Source organism: Phalacrocorax aristotelis, chromosome 6 (genome assembly GCF_949628215.1).
Source record: "Phalacrocorax aristotelis chromosome 6, bGulAri2.1, whole genome shotgun sequence".
Lineage (NCBI taxonomy): Eukaryota > Metazoa > Chordata > Aves > Suliformes > Phalacrocoracidae > Phalacrocorax > Phalacrocorax aristotelis.
In genome coordinates, this window is record NC_134281.1 from 14788808 (window position 1) to 14812390 (window position 23583).

Here is a 23583-nt window from a genome sequence, read left to right on the forward strand (position 1 = left end):
AATGTTCTTCCCCAAGGCACGCCGCCCCACTGCGCGTTCGGAGCGCGGAACCGATGCGAGCCCTCGGTGCTCCGTGCGTGGGCGAGGCGGAGGGGACGACGGGCGGTTTCCCGCGGGTGGGCCCTCCGGAGGCGGTGAGTCCGCCCATCCCCGCCGGCGGCTTCCCCCCCCCCCCCCCCCCCCCGCAATGGTTCGGCCCCGCCGCCCCTTCTCCGCGGCGCCCGCTTGGGCTCTCCCGCTGCGGGCGGCTCTGCCCCCTCCGAGGAAGCGGGGCGGGGCGCCGCCGGTCACGTGGCTCCGCGGCGGGCCGGGGCGGGAGCCGGCGCGGGCCCGGGCAGCGCCATGTCGCTGCGGGAGCGGAGCCCGGGCGCCGCCGCCGCGGAGGCCGGCGAGGACGCGGGGGCGGTGCTGGCGGAGGCAGATGGCCCCGAGCGGTGGCTGTCGCTGCTGCCTTGGGACCGCTTCTCGGCCTGGCTGCACTGCGTGTGCGTGGTGGGCTTCGACCTGGAGCTGGGGCAGGCCGTGGAGGTACGCGGGGCGGCGGCGGGAGCGGCGACGTGCGGTGCGGGCACCCTTCCCCGGCGGCGGGCGGCGCTGCGGCGGGGCCCCGCCGGAATCGGGCGCTTCCTCTGGTGCCGGCGTTGCAGGGTGGCGGGGGAAGCTCGGCGGCGCTTTGAGGGAAACGTGATTGTGCGAAATCCGGAACGGCGGCTGAGGGCGGGGAGCGGGCAGCCGCGGGGGCTGGCACGGCGCGCGGGGGGAGCGTGCTGTGGGGAGACTTTGCCAGCCACAGCTGTCACGGGGCGTGAGGTGAGCCTAATTGTTTTCAAGCAACTGTTTTCATTATGCTGGTTGTCACGTCAGTGTGCCGTTGTGAGTGGTTTTCATCTCGTGCCAGGAGCTGTGTTAAATGCACAGTCAGCTTGCTTTATATACGAATAGCACTAATTTACATGGCACCTAGGTGTTAAAGATTTTACAAGAGCATAATAACAGCGTGAATGCAAATAGTCTTTGTAATTAACATTTTCCCAAGATCGTGAAGGTATGGAAATAAATGCTTCAAACGTTTAGATAATTTTTCTTGCACCATTAAATGAATGTCAAACTGAGGTGATGCATTAGTGACACTGCCGCAAACTGCAGGGGTTTTTTAACTCCCTGCTGCTCTTTGCTGTTTTGTCCAACAGGCAGACATCTATGAAATTGCATGTGGAACTGCATTAGGGTACTGATCGGTCTGAAAAATAAACTGGAAAGAACAATGATCTTTTGGGTCCGTTTCACATCCCATTTCACCATATTCACCATATGACTGTGCAGCAAACGGTGTGCAGGGAAAAATGCCTCCCTTCCGCCTCCCTTCCGTCTCTGCAGACTGGCCTAAAATACAACTAAGCTAGCTATTACAATATTTAAAATACTTAATTCATGTCATTGTTGGCTGCAAGAGGAATGCAAATAAGAAGCCAGTGTATGCTGTGCTAATTAGCTAAGTTATGTTTGCTTGATGTTTTAAGATTTTGTTAGCAACAAAGACAAGAATTTCTTCATAACCTGTGCTCGATGGCTGAAGGAGGCACAGAGTAGCCTTCATCCGGTCTGCAAACAACTGTGTTAATGGTCCCATTAATTTTAGTTGAATGGATGCATAAAATTAAACTTAAAATGTCTATATAGCTAATGCCTGAGGTTTTTTTGGTTAGGTTGCTGCAGGAAGAATAATCAGCTTTTAGTTTCAATTAGAATCCCTAACAATTAGGTTATTTAACAGTACAGAATTTTGAAAGAACGGAAATGCAAAGCAAGCATTTCCATTGTTGCACACACACAAAAGATGATGTTTTATTTCTCTCTTGGAAACTCCTTAGACAGAAAGAAGCAGTTCCTTGTCCAAATCTGCACTTCCAGAAAAAAGTTTTTATGACTTTGTTGGAGGGGAAGGGTTCCCAAGAGTTACCAAAGTTCAATAGCCACACTTTTCAAGTTAACTTTCTTTCACCTACAAATTAGGCTTTTTTTGTTTTGTTTCTTGTCTGGCGAGTTAGATTATTAGTTCTGGGGGGGAATAAAATACATGTAAAGGACATTTAGATTATGGAGGCAAACATTTGGAGACTATAAGTGATGGTCTCCACTAATTCTTCTTTGTGTCTACCTTGCAGTCTTGTCTTTTCCCCTTTGCTTTTGTGCTTTGATAGGCAGCTTCCTCTTCAACACCTTCTGCTGCTGAACAGCAGGCATAGCGGTAGCTCACAGGAATGTTCATGTCCATTTCGATTTGGATTTCTTTAGTGAGGTTGTTGAGAATGTTGTGAAATCTGGTAAAAACCTTACCTGGGCTGTGCTTGCTTTCATTATCACTGCATCATTCTGATCTGGCCGTCCCTGCAGGTTGGAAAGGCTGGGCAGGTGTGACAGGATAGAGGTAACAGTTACAACTGTTTTTACTCCTTGTCCTTTGACTTCTGGGAAGATACACCAGCTAGTGAGGAAAAGGAGCATGAATTGAAGTCTGGTCTGTACTCCAGTCATCTGGCTAGATGTAGATCATCTCAGCATCATTCAGCTGCTGAAAAAGTTGCATTTGAATGTATTGTTTAGCATAAGATGGCGTAGGAAAATGTTAAGAGATAAAAAAAAGATGATGCTAGGTTCACTAAATGCTGGACAGGTGTTCCAAATATATGTCTACTTTTAGCTTTAGTTACACTAATAGTTTGTTGTGTCCTGGATGTCATTGGGTAGAGGACTGAGGGGAAAAAGAAATGAATCGGGGATTTTATGGCCAGCGCACAGAAAGCCTGCTTAGTCAGAGACCAGCCAGTGCATATATTTGTTGTTTTCTTAGAGTAGGATAGCGTTATATTATTAGGAGATATAGTTACTTATACTTTGTCAAACAAGGTTAAATTAGATAACTGGATGTTTGCGGTATGGTAATATGAGCACCCTGGTCTAGGTTAGTCTTATTGCACTGAACTTCTGTTTTTAGAGAAGTTGCTATCTACGAAAACACTGAAACCTTCTTTGAAACATAATATTTGAATTTATTTTGAAATTTCTTTGCTTATAAGCTAGCCACCCATTTCAGTAATTTTGAGTTTTTTTGAGGAACTTTTAAGCTGAAATTTAAGTGTCTCAGGTTTGTCATCTTTCCTGTATGTTCTTGTCTCGTTTTCTTGCATAATTGCTGTTGTTGGTTTTTTTTACATCCAGTATTTTTAAATTATGGTGCGTCCATATCTTACGTTGTGTTGCATAGTTTTTGATTTCTGGATTGTAAAAACATATTAATGCACTTTTTTCTGCCAGTAGAAAAGTTATGGCCTTTTCAGTGCGTTCCTTGAGCTTTCGCAGTTCTCTGCTCTCATTTGGGGCCAGTGTTCAACCCCCAAGAGTTAATATTAATATAGAGGGTGTTTTGTGATTGAATTTTGGTTACTCCCACCTAACTATCCATTGTAACAGATTTCAGACAATGAGTTGTTGGTTTTCTATGGAACCAACTACTGCATTTTGTATGTACAAGTTAAATCTAAAGGGTGTAGTCTTGCTCTCCTTTGAGACCTGTTGCACCAAAAACCTCAAGTACTCTGAATTTTTTCATGTATCTGTGGTCTCCAGCTGGCATCCAAAATACTTAGTAAAGATGGGTGATTGAGATAGCTTAAAAGAATATGAAAATAAGAAGAGACATAATAGTTTACCATTGAAAATAGCCTAAGGCTAAGCAGGTATTTGAGGGTTGAATTTAAACACAAAAAATATTTAATAGACACTTACTGCTTATATCCAGTTTATTTTCAAATAAAATAATACTTTTTTTCCTGTAGGTAATATATCCTCCACATTCAAAACTCACAGATAAAGAGGTAAGCCATGGTTGCTGTATAAGTACATAATTTGTTTTTAGTTTAGTAATTTCAGGAGATATAATGGCTCTCTTTTCTTTTTCCCCACCCTTTAGAAAACCAATATATGCTATTTGTCTTTTCCAGATTCTAATTCAGGTGAGTGCTTCCTTCACTCCGTAGTTGTCAGCTGTTGGACTAAGCTCTGTTAAAAAAGATAGAATTTGACAGTATAAATTAATGGTTTTAGATTAAATACTTATACGAATATCTTAATATTACAATACAGACAAGTTGCAAATAAGGTTAAATATAAAACTAATTGTCTGTGTTGCAGTAAGGTCAGAGAACTCTTTATTTTATGTAAATGAAATATCAGGATGTGAATGTGTAAGACCTTCCAGGTGACACACATGCGCATGTTACAGAATACTTTGCAAGAGAAGAATGAACATCTTGATCTCGCTTTTAAACAAAATAACAACATTGTAACTATGGAGAAGTGTAGGCACAGGATTTGAATGGTTCAAATGGAAGGGATATGGAACCATCTTCTCATGAAGGAGTAAATGTATATTTTCTAAATTTGTAAAAGCAAACCTGACTTTTAAATTCAAAAGCATTTAGAAAGAACAGTTATGAAAGGAAAACTTAGGCTATCTTGTGTCTTCTGTATTCTTGATGCCTCTGTTGCTGTCTGTGGTCCTGCTTACTAAATTCTTCTTTAGTGTAAACTTCTACTGTTCCCCTGCCAAAGAGAAGTTGGAGGCATGTGGCTGATGGCTTGGACCACCTGCAAAAAATATATGGCAGAAGTACAGACACTTCCTTTTACATTTATTTCTTTACAAAAGTCAAAACCTGTAGTAACAGAATTTTCCCTGTATCTGCTCTTACTCTGTGCTGTTTGTCGCTCTGCAGCATAACAACTCTGATATGGAGGGATGCAGATGTGTGCTTTTAATATGTGTGTGATAATTTTACAAATATCTTGGCTTATTTTCCCCCTTTGTCTTAATGTTATTAAAATGAAGATATTTTCTCTGTTCTCGATATCCTGTATGTAAATAGAGGAAGAGCTTCTTTCTGTTATTGAAGGAGAAGATGAGTTGACTGTATCTTCTTACTTTCATTGTTAATGGTTATAAATCTGTCCAACCATCAAAAGGTGTATTGAAGGTACAAATAATGCGTTAGGAACAAAGGCTGACTTTTTAATTGTGGGGTTTCTTTTTTTTTTTTTTTTTTTTTTAAATAAGAGTGGTAATAAAGTTATTTTAGGCAGAATAGGTATATGTAAGGAGGGTTTACTTTCAGGAGGAAAAAATCCCCCCTTTTTGCTTTTTATAATATCCCCATTAAGGTTCTTGATCATGGTTGGTAGGCTGAAGTTACAAATGATATAGAGGGATTACCTAGGTAAAACCTGTGTTCTGTAAATCAGCTGGGAGTGTATGCTGTTATGATTTATTTTTCCATCGTAGGCCATAATATAAAAAGAAAACCTTTGTGTAATATAGCAGTGAAGAAAGTTACTAGCTGGCAGCTAAATTTGATCAGTAACTTTTTTTTTCTTTTTTAAGTATAAATAGGTGTCATTCTAGGACTGGTAGCGGCTATGAATTATGGGGGGGGAATGATTTTATAAGGTACTAGATAATAACACTTGTGTTTAAGCTAAGTTTCCTAGTAGTTATCTTTAAAATAATGCTTTTGCCTTTTTTGCCTGGATAGTTGTATAAAGAATAGACATTTACCAATCTTTTCAAATTCTACATACCAGAATAGCTTGTTACATAAGAAGCCATCATATTCGGAATGACATTTCAACCTATTAATGATAAAGGGTATTTTACTTTGAGGTCTTCTGTGTATAGCTTATTATAATAGCCGCTTTTTTTTTTCCTTCTTCTTTGAATGAGGAAACTAGCTATGAAAACTTGGAGCAAATATTTAGTGCTTTGTTATTGGCATATGCTGTAGTTTTTCTTGTTATGATTGGATCCATATTGCCACACACTTGCTTTCATTACCTGTTTGAATTGAATGGTTATCCCATCACACAGCATTTTCCTGGTTTTGGTTTTGTCTTGGTGCATTGTGGGTTTCCACAATTTATTAATCCACACTGCCAGTTGCCCAGCCAGTGAATTTGACGTAGGATTTGAGCTGTCTGTGTTTGCTGTAGCAGTATGTATGTGGCTGAAAGAGAAGATGAAATTGAGCTCTTAAGTCTGAAAAATGGTTATCTGGAGAATGGAGCAGCACTGGCTGGTGTCAGACAGGACAGCTGTGAAGAGTTCAGATGATCAGTAGTGATTTTTTTTTTTCCCCTGGAGGTCTTTGCAAATTATGTCCAAAAGATGTAAGAACAAAGCACTTATGAAGGAGTTAAATTCAATATGGAGAAGCAGGTGTCCTTTGCCAGCCGGAGACTTACTGCTGTAACAGTAGCTGTAAGTTGAATAGTAGATTGGTTTTTATAGTCACTTACATGAACGTTTACATTGTTACAGTGAAGGTAGTCTGCTTACCACAGGTTGGCAATGCTCAGGAGGTTGTCTTTCAATTGTTAATGTTCATGTTAGTAACACTACATTCCGAAGGGACTTTTTTTTACAGGTTTGCTAGAATGAGTAATGTACCTGCGTGCTCTTAAGATTCTAACCGCCCCCCTTATCACTGTTCTCGAGAACAGTACATTCTGTTCAGCTTAAATAGCATCTACTTGAACTAAAAGGGAAGAAGGTCCAAAAACCTTTAACAACATTTGTAATGGCGAGAACACAGCTGTGAGAGTGTCAGTGATACAAGTTCTGATACTTCAGTTCTTATGTTCCACCTGGAGAAAGTTTCTTCAATATCTGACATAAACTTAGCCAAAACTTATTTTGGGACTGTAAATGGTCAATATACTTAGTTCTGTTTTTATTTCAGAAATTAATTTTGATAGAAATGAAGGGAAACTTTGCTCCTTGGGAGTATTACTAGGAAGTAACTGCAGAAAACAGAGTGAAACTGAGTATTAGTTTTGCAACTTTCTGAAATACTGAGTCTTAGGCCTGCACATGGAGTTATAAGAGATCAGCATAATATACTCTTACGGTGTGACTTCTGTATTAACCACTTGGTGTCAGGAAACAGTTAAGTGCAGTCAGTCAACTGACAGCCAATGACATGTTAACATAATCAGACCTATATAGGCAGACCAAGAAAATGTATAATAACAGTTGGAGGACAGCCATTAGGAGAGTGGCTTAAGGACATGACAGTCTAATGAACTCACCGTGAGGCAGAGTGACTTTTTTTTTCTTGTCAAAGGTAGGCTATTTACTATTGCCAAAGATACCAAATCGTTCACTTATACAAATACAAATATATAAATGGTTGCAATAGCAGGGCACAATAGCAGTGCAAGATGAATGAACCGAAACTATTTTACCTGTTTGCCTGTAGACAAGTCCTCATGTTAAACAAGACTCAAACTCAGAACACTGTCTATTTGTTGTTTATCTCATCCCCCTACATAGGTTGCCTTGGGGACACACAGTTTTGTTTTAGATTTCGACGGTCTCCTGGAAGGAAGGTCTCATTGTGTTGTTTTCTGGACCAATTGGACAGAGATCTGCCAGTTTACTTAAAGGTTGGAAATAAGAAAAAATGAAGTTAATTTCTTCTGGGTAATGTTAATTTATGGGTCTTCACAGTTAAATTTAATGGTAGAAAAACAAAATCTCTGAACTGGATGTCCTGAAAGACAAAGCTCAGCAAATGTTTTTTATTATCATGTCATTATCATAATAGTTAACAGAACTAATTATTAGTTAATTATTCTTTAAGTTTCTTTCACTACTTGTTTTGAACTGCAAGAAATTAAATTGAAGAGCAGACCTATTTTGCTACTGACTAAAAACCTGTCGATGAAATTGTAAAAACCATTACTGTACTGGAAATCTGAAGTGCTTTATAACGTAAAAAAAAAAAGTTAAGATGTCTCTCTCTGTTTCCACCCTTCATTTTTTGAAGATGGAGCAGTTGTCTAACAGTGGTAGTGGCCAAAAAGTTGTTCTCACCATGTCCTTATGGAATATTGAGGCCTTTATGCTAGTGGGAGTCTGATTCTTAAGCTCAATTTAGATCTGTTTATGTGGCAAATAGTTGAATTCCTGTTTGTAGGAAGGATGAATCTGATGTTTTGTCTTTGAAATGTGAGAGCATGCTTCCTTAATGCTCCAATAATCTTTTATAGAACTAACATATTGAAAGACTAGTTTTTATCTTTTCAAGTCAGGGCTTTAAGGTTTTTAACTGCTAAAATCTTTTCAGTTCTACTTTGCAAAATTATGAGTCTTGATTTATTCCTCAGGAAATTAATTCTATTTTCGCTTTCATGGTGTGTCAGGGGAATGTAGACGTAAAAATAGTAAAGCCAGAAAGCACAGCTGTTCCCACACACTGCTGTTTTCTTTTTGAAGTACTTACTAAAAAAATAATGTCAGTAAACAGAGTAATCCTTCCAGTTTATTGTATCTACTCAACTTTGGAGCTTGCAGGGAAATTAGCTTTTTAAAATGCATATTGAATGCTTCAGAAAGAAGGGCAGTATCAGGTTGTTGCGTTGAATTCTTTCCTTTCTTTTGCAGAAAGATCCAGCGTACTACTATGGCTATGTATATTTCAGACAAGTTCGAGACAAATCATTAAAAAGAGGCTATTTCCAGAAGGTAATTTCAGCTCTCTTAGGAGAATAATAATTTGGAAATTAATTACTTTTCAGTGACCTCAGAGGAGCAGAAAGAGTATCTTGCTCTCTTAACTAAATTCACTGTTGATTTATAGTGAATTGGTCTAATTTTACATCAGCTATGCTTTGTTCCAGCTGCACTGTCAGAACAGAATTTTTTTGTGTGTTTAAAAACAAGAAGTTGGGAACTGCTGGGAGTTGTTTCCTTGCAGTTGCCTATAGTCAAATGTGTGGTTGGCTTGCATCTGTGGGAAAAATCACACTTGACGTTCTCTCAGGATAGCCAGTAGAACTGCAATAGAACTGAGGGAAAGGGTTAACTTAAAATTTTGTTTTTGTTTTGTTACTCTTTTTTCTAGTCACTGGTCCTCATCAGCAAACTACCTTATGTCCATCTCTTTCGCACCATGCTTAAGCAAATAGCACCAGAATATTTTGAAAAAAGTGAAGCTTTCCTGGAAGCAGGTAGTGGAACTATTATGTTGTTCTGGAAGAGCTCCTATATTTCTTCAACAGAAGTATGTGATATTAACAAAAAATGCTGTTGCTTTCTAGTTTGCATTTCTGTCTTCTTACAGGGTAGAGGGTTGAAACTTTAGCAAACTAGCGTGATTTCTAGATCATTGACCAGAGCTAAACTAATTTTGGATCCTCCCTGGGAGAGTTGAAGTTCCCCCCTAAAAAACATCTAGGGTTTTGTTGCATGTTTCAGGACCAGCTGCTCAGCCTAAGCGGCTGATGGCAATCCTTTGTGCTCTTCACAAATGGAGTCCTTTTGGGCATTCTGACAACTTCTCTTAAGCAATTGTACAAATGTCATCTTGTATGGGGTTTGTTTTGTTTGTTTTGTTTCTGGTTTTGTTTTTGTTTTTTGACCAAAAGGAAGAAGCAGCAGAGCAGCACTGGTAACAGGTGTCTCAGCCGTACAGTAGAACTTTAAGAGCCAGAGAGGGCCAACTGGGAAAGTTATTCACTCTTTGCCCAGAAGTGCTGTGTTCTTTGTACTGTGTCTGCCCTGTATAACATTCGTGGGTTTGGCTTCACTGAGCAGCAATTTGTGGAAACCATTCTTGATGAAGGAATTGTATTTTTAATCACCTGTAGATAAATAGGGGTTTTTGACAGGTTGTATTATGAACAGAAGAAGCTAGACAGCTAGCTTTTTCTTTAACTACTTGTGTTTCTTTTCTACAGTAGCTAATGTACATAAATGTGTGTGTTCTCTCAAAGTTTCTTAATCTGTACTTTCATCATTTCTCATACAACATTTCTTCAACTAATTGCGAGTCTAGTTGCTACAAAAAATGGAAGATGAGGATACTGTTTTCTTCCAAAGAAAAACCTTATAGTTCTAATGAAATAATACATTAAGAATGTCAAAAAAGCCGTAAAATGTTTTTAGAGCTTAGAATGATCAAGAGATAAGTAGAACAACAGTTCTAATTTAAAATTGCAGTGTACACAAAGCTGGATACAATATCATGGGTTATAGCATATATAAAGTAATTATAAATTATAATTTTTTTCTCTCTAAGTTTGTAGCGATGTTGATCGTTGGCCACCACCAATTCCAGGGAAAATATTGCATTTGCCTATTATGGGTATTATAATGAAGGTAAATACTCCTGCACTTATTTTTCTCTGAGGGTGTTTTGCCCTCTCTTTACTTTATAGGTACTCACTGTTTTCTGCCTTGTTTTCAGTGTCTCATACTTCAGAACAGGAATAGATGTACACTCCAATCAGAGTGAAGGTCTGGGAGATCTTAATCAGGTTCCTGGACTGGGGGGAGGAGGGGCGGATCTTTTCTGGTGCATAGGTTAACATGTACCTTTTGTAGATACTAAAAAGCGATGTTTCAATACAACTACTAATTGTAGTGTCTGTATTAGCCTTCTGGAATACGCATTCTAGGAGACTTTAATGCTAATTATATGTGGCAAATCAAACGTTAAGTGACACTTCAAAATACTGAGAATTAAGTTCCAGTCAAGCAAATTAAATCTATTGATGAAAATCATTCTTGTGTCTGAAGTTTGACAAGTAAAAATATTTTCTGGCTTACACACCAGAAATGAGTTTCTTGGTCTGTGGATAATTTTCAGTGAAAGTGAAATATTTCTGAAGAAAGCTATTAAGATGTATCTAGTGCATGGGGAGGAACTGTAGAGGTGAAGAACTGGGCCTCTGGGAACCATAGCATGTTCATATGAAATGTAATTAAATGCATCTGATGGATTCAGAGGTCACTGTCAGGTTCTTAGCAGGTACTCTCAAGTTTATGGGTAGACATGTGTACATCAAGGAGAGGAAGGAGAAGTTTCTGAAACTGTTCTGAAAGCTCAGATTTAATAAAGCAGTGTTCTGGATGCTGGATGGTAATGATGAGTGTCAGATAGGTCTTGTTTGTCTATTCCCTGCATTTATCTTATCAGTAATCCTTATCTGTGAGAGGTGAAATGGTGTTCCTAAACTGAGTGAGGCCATAATTACTGTTGTCACGGATATTGTCCCTGGTGGTTGGGTTTTTGTTTTGGTTTGGTTTTGTGGGGGTTTTGGGTTTTTTGGGTTTTTTTTTTTCCTCTTTACACTGCTTGGGCAGGCGGTTTTAATTGTTGTGTATAAATTACACCCATTTGGGTCACCAGCCTCAATATGATGAAATTTGTGCTACTCAAGACTTACACATGCAGACTGTGAGGTCAGAAAACTATATTTGTTGTTCAGCCTATTTGGATCCTGCGTCATACCCACCAGGATGTCTGATGTTTTAGGAGAGGATTTTTTCTAAAAGTAATTCTGTACTACCTTAAAATCCCATAACCCTATTTCTCTCCAACATTTAAACATACTGTTATTGAAATTATTGTAATAGTTGTGACTAGTGTTATCGAGTCTTTCTTAACTGAAGTATAGCTTTCATATTCTAATATTCAATTTTCAGTGCAGTACTACATAGTATTGCATATTGATTCCTGTAGCAATGATCTGTAGTCTTCAGCTATGTATTCATTGTTATGTGGATGTTCTATAGAGTAAATAACACATCCTACTGTAGTGTAGCCTCTTTAAATGTTACATCTTATCTGTAAGTCAGCATTTTAATTTTCTGCTGAATTTGATACCGGGGAAAAAAATTATCTTTCTCTTTCTTTCAAAGTTGCGGATTCCAACATATCGTGACAAGCCTGGAACAACGCCAATAGTACAGAATATGCACCAGGTAGAGATAAGATACTTCTGTTGTGTATAACCCCAAGACAAAGCTAAATATCTGCCTTAATTCTTTTAAACGTCTTCATAAAAGATTGGCAGCAAATCCTCATATACTTTGATAATAATGAAATCCACAGTCTTTGAAACTTGGAGTAGAGGAGTCCAGAGTTGGATTCTTCACAGAAAAGGTATTCTAACCCACTTATCCCAAGTAGTTTAGAAGAGGGATGTCCAGCTCCTGGAAGAGGATAGTTGGCTGACAAAATTACTGAACTTGAACATGCTTTTAATGGGTGAAACTATACTAAACTGGGGCTTTTTTTGTGGATGAAAACTGCATTAAAAATCTTTAGCTACAGAAAATTGATATAAAACAAACCTATCTGTGCCTTCATGTGCTGCATGACTGTTGTTTAAAACAGCTTCAGTATTTCATATCTTCTGGACCGGAAGTTGCATGCCTGTAAGTTGTGTGTTGGGGGAAATCTTGCTTCTAGCACACAAAATTAGTTCCTTGTGGAGATAATGTAGTACGTAGTGCAGTAGTGGTAAATATTGTCTGTAAGCATTTAAGGGCAACTATTTCATTTAAACCTAGGTATTCTGCTGACTAAAAAACAAGCATTGCGGTGTCTTTTAGGCAGATGCTCAGATCTCCATGGCTTTACCGACTGTTCATGAAGTAGATCTTTTCAGGTAGGAGTTTGGACTGGTTTATTCCTAGTTGTGAATTCCCACAAGTCAAAGATTTATGATGGTTCCATGGCACACATCTCATACCTTGCAAGCTAACATGTATCAGTATTGTTTTTAATATTATTTTTCTGTAAAGCTGGCTAAAAACAATTCAGACAACATGCTGGCTGAAACTGCAATAAATAAGCAAGTTCATTAAATGTTCCATTTTACAGGAGTATTTTATATTTTTCAGATTACTATTAAATACTACTACAAACTTTCCTTTTATCCAGTTCTTGATCAAATACAGATTACTTCTGGTTATGTTAAGTTTTCTTCTGGTTGTTAAGTGTATTAAAATACCTCAATCTGTTTTTAGGTGTTTCTGTCCAGTGTTCTTTCACATTCAGATGCTTTGGGAACTAGTATTGCTAGGAGAACCACTTGTTGTGATGGCCCCATCACCATCAGAATCTTCGGAAACAGTCTTGGCACTTGTTAGGTAAATGTAGTGGAGCTTCCTAACTAATGACCAAGTGAGTCATTGTAGATTGCAGTTGAGTGCAACTTCATTTGATCTGAATATAACGAAGCATTACAAACTTTAGATTTGCTTGTTTCTTTCATGAAATTTTGCACTGTATACGTAAAACAAGCCTATCCTCTTTCTACCTTGCAGTTGTATTTCACCATTAAAGTACTGCAGTGATTTCAGGCCATACTTTACCATACATGACAGTGAATTCAAAGAATATACAACTCGCACACAAGCCCCGTAAGTAAATTAAACTTTGTTGTGAAGGTATTACTCAAAGCCACTCTTAGCCATACGTTTGTTTTAAGATACTGCTTAACTGTCTGAATCTCTACCATTAGAGAATACATTTAGACTTCTTATAAATAAGATATATCTTACAAAGTGCGTTAATCAGCTGTTTTAAGTTTTCACTCCAGTTAGACAGGATAAAGAAGTTATGAAAAAATGTCATAATTAAACAACGTTTGAGATTCATACGATACTTGTGCACAGAATAAGAAAAACTGCAAATATGAAAGCAAGAAAAGTTTTGCTTTGCCGTAAGGGTTTGTCTGTGCAACATAAGCTTTGTAACAGCTCTTTGGGAAATTGTTCTGTAACTGTTTTTATTACTTAAGTAATTACTAAACAAAGTGACTTCTAGAATTCAATATCCGTACAGTTGTTTTGTAAAGTTAATCCAGTCAGTGTCCTAGTTGAGACATGAGTTTAAAAAGGAAATATTTCTTCACTAAATTTGTTAGAAAAAATGTTGTAAATAATTCAGAAATTAAGATTCTTTTTTTTAAGAGTGTGAGTCTACAAAAACAATTCTGTTCAAAACTGCTTTAAGGATACACTTTCACCCTTTTTTAAATACTGCTCTTATTTTGAGAGCATACACCAATATTTCTGATTATGTATTACTAAATGTGACTTTATTTGGGAATGTAGTGCATGTGTTATGTTCATTGATCTTTTTATACACAGTTTTTTTCCTGATGTCTGAACAGGCAGTGGTTGTTGTGTTGGGCTTTTTGTTTGTTTTGTTGGTTTTTTACTGTATTTTTTCCTCTCAACGAAATTAGTGTCAGAGATACAGCAGTGGAAAAACATACAAACATAGGCATTATGTTTCAGATTGTATTCCATGGGAATGGTTATGCTGTATGCAATTTAATTTCTAAAAATAATTCCATGAAGAATTTGGTTTAACTTTAGTAACCCATGGTTAAAAATTGCATCTGCTCCTCTGTAGCAAAATAGAAAACGTTCTTCAGTGTGTACGTTAGTATTTGAAATAGAGCTAGGATTGCTCTTTCTTAGGGAAAACGAAAAAAAGTTTAGAAAGACTGGAAGTAGGCTTTTAAAGCAGTGGCTCTAAGAAGGGGAAGAATCCAGATGATGCAGATTCTGTATATTTTATTACCTTTAACGAGAGGGGAGCAAGGGGTATTTTTCATCTTGATGTTTTGATTTATCATGCTTTTTCAGAAATCTGTGGTTTAAAATCAGAATTGTTTCTGATAAATATGATAGATTAAGGCTCCTAAAAGTGACCAAATAGACTTGACCAATAGTCTTGCTGTTATATCACCAGTAGCAGTGAAACAAGATTCCTCATGATTTGCTACCAGTTTACCTTGACCTGGAGAATTATGGGCTTTTGTGTGTGTGTAAATGAAATCCTTACTTGACTTTAACCCTCCAGTTAGGAAAGGAATGTCAGTTTGCGTACATTGGCTAAAACCAATTGTGTGTGAAACTTGTTTTTTGGTTCCCACAAAACAGGCATGAGAAGACTTAATAGTTGTGTTAAGTTAGGCTAGACTTGAGTCATTCTTGGGGAGAATGAGAGTGCCTATTGTTTGGGTTCTTTTGAGGCTCAGTTTGTTTATTATCTTGATTCTTAAGACATGACCATGAAAAGGGCATAAGATAAAACATAGTAAGTTGATTTTTTCAGAGTACAACAAAGGAATCTGTTGAGACCTTTTTATGGACAGTGGTCTTTATCATTGTCTTGAAAGAGAGACTGTAAATCATGTATGATAACACTGAAAAATCATGAACAACATTTGCAAATCTCAATGAATTTAAATCGGTAATGCAAATGAGTTTAACAGGATTATAGAAACAGCAAAAAAAATAATGACACTGAATTCAGATGAGTAGGGAAAAATACGTAGTATCTGGAATAAAATGTTTTCAGGTGAACATGCTTGAACAGCAATAAGACTTGAAGTGATTTTTCTGGTGAAGGTTGAATCAGTGACAAGCAAGAAAAGACTTCTGAGAAACTGTTAAAATTCGGTGCTGCTCCTTTAAAGATGGATGGAGAGATGAAAATGGCTGTTTCTGTAGACCAGACATTATACTAGGCTACAGAGCTGTGTGATCAGACTTTGGTCCTCTCTGTGAATGCTTAGTAAGTTTTTATACATTAAATGTAGTTATAATTAGAAAGTTGAGGGAGGAATGAAAGAAATGTTTGTAGGTTAATGTAGAAATTGATGCCCCGTTGCGTCATGATATAGCTGGAAGAACTGAATAAACATTTATTGTTTTTTCTCCCCACCTTGCCTTGAGAAACAGGAAACTTAAGGATGGTGTCCAGAAAGTGTTAAAATTTGGGATTATTAAAACCAATCTGAAGAAATGAGGATAACCTATTTTAATATGGCAGTTCCAGTGAGGCTTGCAGTTACACTTTATCCTTAGCTAACATTTTCCTGTAAAATGGGTGACAGCCACTATACTGAAAAATATGTTGATATTTCATCATATTAGCGCTATAAATCCCAAATTCTGCAGCCCTATGCTGTAGCAGCAGCCCTATGCTCTTACTGCCTCTTATTCTCCAGGTGTCCCTATGCATCCTTGAAGCCAGATTCTAATCACAGAGTAGACAGAAAAATCTGACAGGTTGTGAGCTGGGCACAATGCTATCAATTGCTTGTGTTTCATTACTTAATAACTGCTTTTTAAACAAAGAATGCTAAAGTGTTGGAAAGGAAGTAGAATATTAAGTGTCTCTTTTTCTTAATCATGACTGAGTGGTAGCTCTACAAGAAGGCTCATGCAAACAGCAGCCATGTTGACATGCACATTCAAGTACTGAGAGTTTGTCATAATCAAGCCTTGAAAAACAGCAATTTGTCTTTCAAATATGGGTCAGATTTCTGCTCCTTTAAAAAACAAAAAGAACGAAACAAACCCCCAAACGACCACAAACAAAAAAACCGCAACGAAACCAAGCAAACAAACAAAAACTCCAAACCAAACAGATAATAAATCAGATAATACCCTGTTCTCATCATTGCAGATGGGTAGAATTTAGCAGAAGATGCTATTTTTATTCACCACTACTGTTTGGACATTAAGATACAGTCGTCTTGCTATTTGCTAAAATTTAAAAACTTTGATACAAACAGACTGTGCTCTTACATGCAGCTTAAAATCTAAGTCTTAAATGCAAAATGAAAATAATAGTTAAGAATTAAAGTTGACCTTTTGTATTCATTAAGACAGAAGTTCTTACTGTCATATTTTAAACATGTCATTATTTTTCTAGACCATCTGTCATTCTAGGGGTGACGAATCCTTTTTTTGCTAAAACACTTCAGCACTGGCCTCATATTATCCGAATTGGAGATATTAAACTTCCAGGTAAAGTACAAATATCTTCTACAATCCTGTGTGACAAGATCTGTGTGCTTCTTTATAAATAAACATGCATAATTTAGTTCAATTAATTTAGTTTAATACTAACCAAATCCTCATCGATATAAATCTGTCAGGTGAAATTAGCCTTTTGAGTACTGTATGTCTTGTATTGCCAAATCTAGTATATTAAGTGCCAAAGGTGGTAATACTCATTAGTAATAATGTTTTAGCTTTTGCACAATCAGCTTTTGTATCTCTACCAATAAGGCGTTAAAACGGGAAACATAATTTACTACTGATGTTAATTTTAGGATGAGTAGAATGTAATAAATCTGCACTGCACAGCAAGTGCACAGAAAGTAAAATCCATATGAAAGCTAAGTTTGAATGTGACAATAATATAAAAAGTTGTTGACAGTATTTTGATAATATATTTCTAATCTGGCAATATTCCAGTAATTACTAATTGTTCAAGTTGGACTATTTCCTTACATGACTGAGCAGAATTTCAATGTAATCTCTGGATAACATGTCAATTGCTAGCCTGTAATAAAATACTGCAGTACTCTAATTATTAGATGAAATTCCCAAATGCAGCTGTTTGCTGTGACAGGTTCACTATTCTGTTCTGAAAGTGGGAATGCAGAAATATGCATTTAGGATAATACACCATGAAATTCATTTTTGTAGAATAAGTTACATTCGATTTCTGAATACACCAAATTAATTATGGATTATGTACTGTGTTCAATATAATTAGGCAAGGTTTTGCTTTAAAATATCATGCCTGTCCATGCTTCAGAATACCTGTGGGGGTTTGGGGTTGTGTGTGTGGGAGTTACATAGCTGCTGTGTAGTTAAGGTTTGGAAAATAGAATTTTAATTCAACTATTAAACCTCTGCAAAGCCATATACACAGGTTGCCTTCAAATTCGATACACAGTTTCAAGTATGAAATTCTAAAGTTTTGGTGCAGCTATGTGAAATGCTTATTCAGGAAGTTCTGAGGATGTATCTGTCTGACCTGCCTTTAAAAATTGAAGTTTTATTTCCTTAGGGACAAAGAGAGGGCTTGTCACTTTTGTTGTTTGTTTTTTTAATTTTTCCTTTTCTCCCCACTCTGCAGTTTCAATAGCAATTTATACTATTACCTTTTCTGAAGTCGAGCATCCAACTAGATCCAAGAGGAAGTTTCTGCTGAGGCTGCAAGACTGGTAGCAGAGTTTAGGGTCTTCTGGCTGGAGAGGGATATATTTGAAAAACAAAACAAAAACTTAGTTTGGCCTATGAAAAAGGAGACTTAAATTCATTCTCTCACAACACTTAGTCCATAGCTACTGTTTTAATTTCTTATATACAATTTTTATTTTGGCCAGGGTACTAAAGATTTGTTCCTGAAAGCGTTTACCCTAAGGGAACAAAGGAAGATGGAATACAATTTGAAATTAATGAAACAGTTGTTCACGGCTATGTAGTTAGTATTTTTCTTCGGCTGCTTTGATTCAGAAGGTTGTCCTTTTTTTTGTTTGTTTTGGGGAGTTTGGTTTTGGTTTGTTTTTCTTTTCCACAGGGAACACTTAAATAAAGTGAAAAGCCTTTATGCTGTTGTTCATATGTTTACTGGATGTTTCTGGATATATACTTGGATGCTTGTCAGTGTTTCTAATGCTTCTCACAATATTAGATACTTTCTTTTAGAAGACTATCTTTTTCTGAAAATCAGTGCAATATATAGCACATTAACTGTAGTATCTAGTAAAAGGGATGGATATTTCAAGTAAGGTGGCTTTAAATGTTTTGGCAGGTGAAGTTCCAAAGCAGGTGAAAGTGAAAAAACTGAAGAACCTAAAAACTTTGGACTCCAAACCTGGTAATAAATTGCTTCAGAGTTAAATGATCAGTATTTTAATTTTAAAAAGCATACTCTGTTTTCGCTTTGGCTATATGCTGCTTTTTTTCTTTAGGTGTTTATACCTCTTACAAGCCATACTTGAACAAAGATGAAGACATCGTTAAACAGTTACAAAAGGTAATACTGCGAGTCTCTTCTTAATGGAAATTGTTTGATGTACTGTTGTACACTGTTTTCATTTAAGGCTGAGCTCTGCCTACGTAACTGAAATGGAACTAGATGCTTATTCCTTTGCCCCAATTCATAACTGAATCAATAGGTGTACACCGTCCTTGTAGAAGGGCTGCTGCCTTGTTAGCAGTTTCTATAACAACATGAATGGTAGAACTCAAGAAGTTATCTTAGTAATTCAGAGAATTTAAATGATTGATCATTTCATCTGTTTTTGGTTTTCCACTCTCTGGCATCCCCCTCTACTCAATTTGGTCTAGAAATTTCACACATGAGGTGTGTAAGAATCAGAGATTCCAAACTTTAAGTGATCTGCACAAGTTTGTTTATAGAAATTTTTCTTTCTTTGAATTTCTTTACATGAAAAAAAAAAAATCAGCAACTGAATATCCTTTCATGGTTCAGGGTAGGCAATGCTATATGTAAGCTTATGGCAAATGAATACAGAAACACTGGAATAAATATTTTTTTAAAAAAAACCACAACTACTTACATATTTTGGGGTTACAGACTTATTGTGATATTTTATTTCTTTTTTTAAAGGGTGTACAACAGAAACGTCCTACAGAAGCACAGAGTGTGATTCTTCGGCGATATTTTTCGGAATTGACGGAAAGTTTCATTATTCCATTAGTGAGTTCTTGGACTAATGGGTTGTTTACATATGTAATATGGAGTAGCTTTCTAAGTCCAGTAACTATCTGGTAACTAGCAGTGTACCCCTGGGGTCAACACTGGGTCCAGTCCTGTTCAACATCTCTGTTAGTGATCTGGATGATGGGGCACTGTATACCAGCAGCAAGTATGCTGATGGTACAAAACTGGGAGGAGTGACTTACACACCAGAGGGTTGTGCTGATGTTTGGAGGGACCTTAACAGGCTGGAGAAATGGGCTGACAGGTACCTCATGCAGTTCAGCAAATAGAAGTGGAAAGTCCCACGCCTTGGAAGGAATAAAGCTATGCAGCAGTATATACTGCAGGCCACCAGGCTGGAAGGCAGCTTTGCAGAAAAGGATCTGGGGGTCCTGATGGGCATGAAGTCGAACGTCAGCCAGCAATATGCCCTGGAAGCAAAGGTGGCCGATGGCATCCTGGGCTGTGTTAGGAGGGGTGTTGCCCCTAGCAGGTTGAGGGGGGTGATCCTTCCCCTCCATTCAGTACTGGTGAGGCTATACCTGGACTATCATGTCCAGTTCTGGGCTGCCCATAATGAGGGGAGAGAGAGCAAGCTACTGGAGAGAGTCCAGTGAAGGGCCACTAAAGTGATTGAGGGGCTGGACCATCTTTCATATGAGGAAAGGCTGAGAGAGCTGGGACTGTTTAGCCTTGGGAAGAGAAGGTTCTAGGGGGGATCTCATCAATGTATATAAATATCTCAAGGGATGGATATGAAGAAGACGGATCCAGGCTCCTTTCAATGGTGCCCAGTGATAGGACAAGAGGCAGTGGGCACAAACTGAAACACAGGAGGGTCTGTTGACCATCAGGAAACACTTCTTACTGTGAAGGTGACTGAGCACTGGAACAGGTTAGGTTGCCCAGAGAGGTTGTGGAGTCTCCACCCTTGGAGATATTGAAAAACTGCCTGGGCATAGTCCTGGGCAGCCTGCAGGTGTGCTTGAGGAGGGGGGAAAAGGGGGGAGTTGGACCAGATGACCTCTAGATTTCCCTTCCAAACTCAACCATTTTGTGATTCTGTGAATAACATTTGAGCTACAGAAATGTACCATTAAGCTATGTAGTGACTTTTCTAAAATACTGTAGTCTTACATTTCTTTAATTACATACTTAGCAAAAAAATTATGAAGGCTGTAGCTTAATGTCAAAAATTAAACATATACCTAGACAAAGTGTTCAGATATCAAAAAAGAATGCTTCTTTGTGTATGTTGCTAGACTGCATTTTCAGATGTGTGCTTGCGATGTACTGTGTAGCATTAATGCAAAGCAAAATTGTGTGTGTATATTTTAACATGGAGTAAGAAGAAAATTTCTTCAAGCCTTCCTCAATACTTGGAACCCCAGTCCACTGTTGATTTTTTTGTTGTTGTTGTTTGCTTTTTTATCCCCCCTACCCCCCCCCCCCCCCCCCCTTTTAAGTGTAACGGTGTTTCCTCTGACTTAGAGAAATGTCAATTTTGGAAAAGTAGAGTTGGAAAGTACTTTGTAATGAGAAGAGCTCTTTAAGTGTATACTCTTGTAGTAATTTGCTGTGATAGCTATGGGGATGCTACAAGGTAATCTTACTATTAATATGTGAAAGATCAACGAATTCAACTGGTAAAGTAGACTGGCTTAAATTTTTTCCCTTAAATATTTATTCTGCCTTCTAGTGGTAGTGCTTTTCAATGCAAATCACTAAAGTTTAGAGAATTTTTCCCTTTCCTAGTCATATTTGTGCACTCACTGCTGTTAATGCTTAGCATGAGAAACTATCTAGCATATCTGCTCCTTTCATCTGCCTTGGCCAGGAAGACCATTTCTTTAGTTGTCCTCTAGGCAATTAATTTACTTCTCTTTTTTGCAAACTTAGTTATCTTTGCAACTCCTTTTTTAACCTATGTTCTATCTGACTTTCAAAGAACAATGTCTGTCTCTGAAGGTAGACAGTTGGGTTTTGTTTTGGTTTTGTCTTTTTGTTCATTGATTTTGGAGTTTTTTTGCCATTGGATTACCTGCAGTAGCCAAATTTCAAATTTCAGCAGTCGGACATCCTTGTGCAGTTGTTTTATGGCCTCAAGACAGCTGTTTCCTCAGACTGCTGCAATATCTGCAGGATTTTCAAATCTTGTACCTATGTCAAGCATAAACAGAGGTTACAAGAGACTTGAGAAAAAGGCAATGTCTCCACTTTGATTAAGAGTGTCTAGAACTAGCAAAAGGATTATTGTGAAGCTCAGGTTTTTCTCTGTAATTTCCTGTCAGGAAATGTTGATGGCCAACATGATGTAGCAGGGCCTACAGACTTTGCTTTCTCTTCTTACCTGGTGTCACTTTTCATAATTATTACGCTGTTTCAGAAAAAAATGGGTAAATGAAATATAATATGGATGACTGTTTCAAATGGTTAAATACCCTCAGGGAAAAATCACATATGCAGAGCTCTTCGCTAGATCATAAAATCAAAGATAAATGTAGGTTAACTGGGACATCTGATCTATTCCCACTGCTTAGAACAAGGCCAATTTGACTATATAGCTAAATATAAAAACTTGCTTTACAAGTATGGGTATAAACTTTTGGACAAATTCAACATACTTATGTCCCCTGATTCTAGAGAAGGCTTTGATCATTATCCTCATGCGTTGTCTTTCTCGGAGGCAGTAAATACAGCTTCTAGATTACTTGTAACTGCAATGGTCATGCACAGTACTGTTCTTTACCCAAGCCTTGGATTTTAGTGTCTAAGACATTTTCATGATTATCTGCTGTTTCTTAGTGTTAGTCTGCTTGGCAATAAACCTGGTACAGTTTTACATCCAGGGGTGAAAATCCCCAGACAAGGTGGAAAGCTTTCAGAGTTTCATGTCTTTTGGTTTTTTGGGGGGTTTTTTTGTTTCGTTTTTTTTTTGTGTGGGGTTTTTGTTTGTTTTTTTGTTGTTGTTTTAAAATCAACCTCAGCAAAGAGCCTCCAGTTTTCATTCTAAACAAATGAATACTGTGTTTAGGTTTAGAATGCATGCAGATTTGCAGGCTTTGAATTGCCTTGACTTGAAATGAAAATTTGTCATCTGTTTTCTAATTTGTGCATTAAGATAATGATAAATATGTTCTAATATGCTTTTACCTAGCATTTGGAAGTATGAAATCCAAGTAATCATGGACTTCACCAACTCAAAAAGTTTTGCGTGAAGTTAAGTAATTTCTCTGGGCAAGTGTTTAAAATTGGGAAGTGATAGCTCAGGCATTGGATGTTTACGTATCAGCTGCCCCATTCTGAGCTCTCTGAATGCTTTTTGTGGGTGACCTAAACTTTTCATCGTTTTAGAGCATGCACGATCAGGTCCAATTTCTGTCTGCAAGAATTGGAACATCCCTAGACACTTGTTTGTCCTTGGGTGTTTTTAGAGGAGTTTTTCCTTAAAATTTGTCTTCCTGTTCTTTTGATACAGGACAGACACGTAGGATGAACCTAAAACCTTTCCCTAGTATTCCCCCCATCTTGCTCAAACTTTTATTTCAGGCAAGAAACTCTAATAAATTTTCTGTCATAAATCTTAAATTTGTACGGTGAGATCACCCTTTACATTCTCTGCCACCAGAAAAGTATATGGGGGGGTATCCTTTTTTTTTTTCAAAAGATAGATCTAGACTTTTTGTGCTATTGAAGCTGATTATGTTCACAGATAAAAATGTATGGCCATTTGCATACAAACAATTTCAAAATGTATAGCAGCTTGTATTGATGTACTTGTGTGAGCTGGCAAGGTGGAGCTTCCTCCTGTCATCAGACCTAGCGCTTCAGTGGTGGCCTTGCCGAGAAATGTCTCCACTACTCATACATTAGCTAGTCTGTTGGGGCTCTAGCCATGCCTCTGCCAAGCATTGCTACTGCAGAGATGCCTGCAGCTGATAACAGCATTTTGTAGGTTAGTTCTATATGTAATGTTTATATGAGGGACTCTAAAAATCACTTCCAAATACTTGATACAAAGTGGGATTACTGTTTGGAATCACCCATGATATGAAGGTACCTGTGGACTGCCACCAAAGAAAAGAGAGATTATTTACTTGTGGCTGGAGTTCAGGATATATATATTCCATGTATATGTTTGCTTCCTGTCCTCCTTGAATCTTGCTGACAAAGTTCTGCAGTTGGGAAA

The 23583-nt window shown here is 37.9% G+C and overlaps 1 protein-coding gene and 1 long non-coding RNA gene across 3 annotated transcripts in view; one reads left to right on the forward strand and one right to left on the reverse strand.

The window, feature by feature from the left end:
* Positions 1–271: 271 nt before the first annotated feature.
* Positions 272–23583, forward strand: part of DENND6A (DENN domain containing 6A) — a 28288-nt gene continuing 4976 nt past the window's right edge. Inside the window, exons 1-15 of one of the 2 annotated variants that reach the window (XM_075096143.1) lie at positions 272–528; positions 3837–3875; positions 3971–4013; positions 7385–7497; positions 8498–8578; positions 8958–9063; positions 10134–10213; positions 11759–11821; positions 12455–12510; positions 12872–12994; positions 13172–13267; positions 16584–16678; positions 18480–18545; positions 18640–18704; positions 19302–19391. In XM_075096143.1, the coding sequence (XP_074952244.1) occupies positions 343–528; positions 3837–3875; positions 3971–4013; positions 7385–7497; positions 8498–8578; positions 8958–9063; positions 10134–10213; positions 11759–11821; positions 12455–12510; positions 12872–12994; positions 13172–13267; positions 16584–16678; positions 18480–18545; positions 18640–18704; positions 19302–19391 (1302 nt within the window). In that variant the 5' untranslated portion in view covers positions 272–342. Of the gene's footprint in view, positions 529–1249; positions 1277–3836; positions 3876–3970; positions 4014–7384; positions 7498–8497; positions 8579–8957; positions 9064–10133; positions 10214–11758; positions 11822–12454; positions 12511–12871; positions 12995–13171; positions 13268–16583; positions 16679–18479; positions 18546–18639; positions 18705–19301; positions 19392–23583 lie in introns of those variants that run through there. The other variant, XM_075096144.1, reaches the window with a different exon arrangement.
* LOC142058623 (uncharacterized) lies at positions 4194–23571 on the reverse strand. Its single transcript, XR_012661050.1, has 5 exons — positions 23492–23571; positions 21436–21554; positions 17827–17913; positions 5888–6056; positions 4194–4647 (listed from the first exon to the last, which is right to left on the reverse strand). It is a non-coding gene; the product is annotated as an uncharacterized LOC142058623 (long non-coding RNA).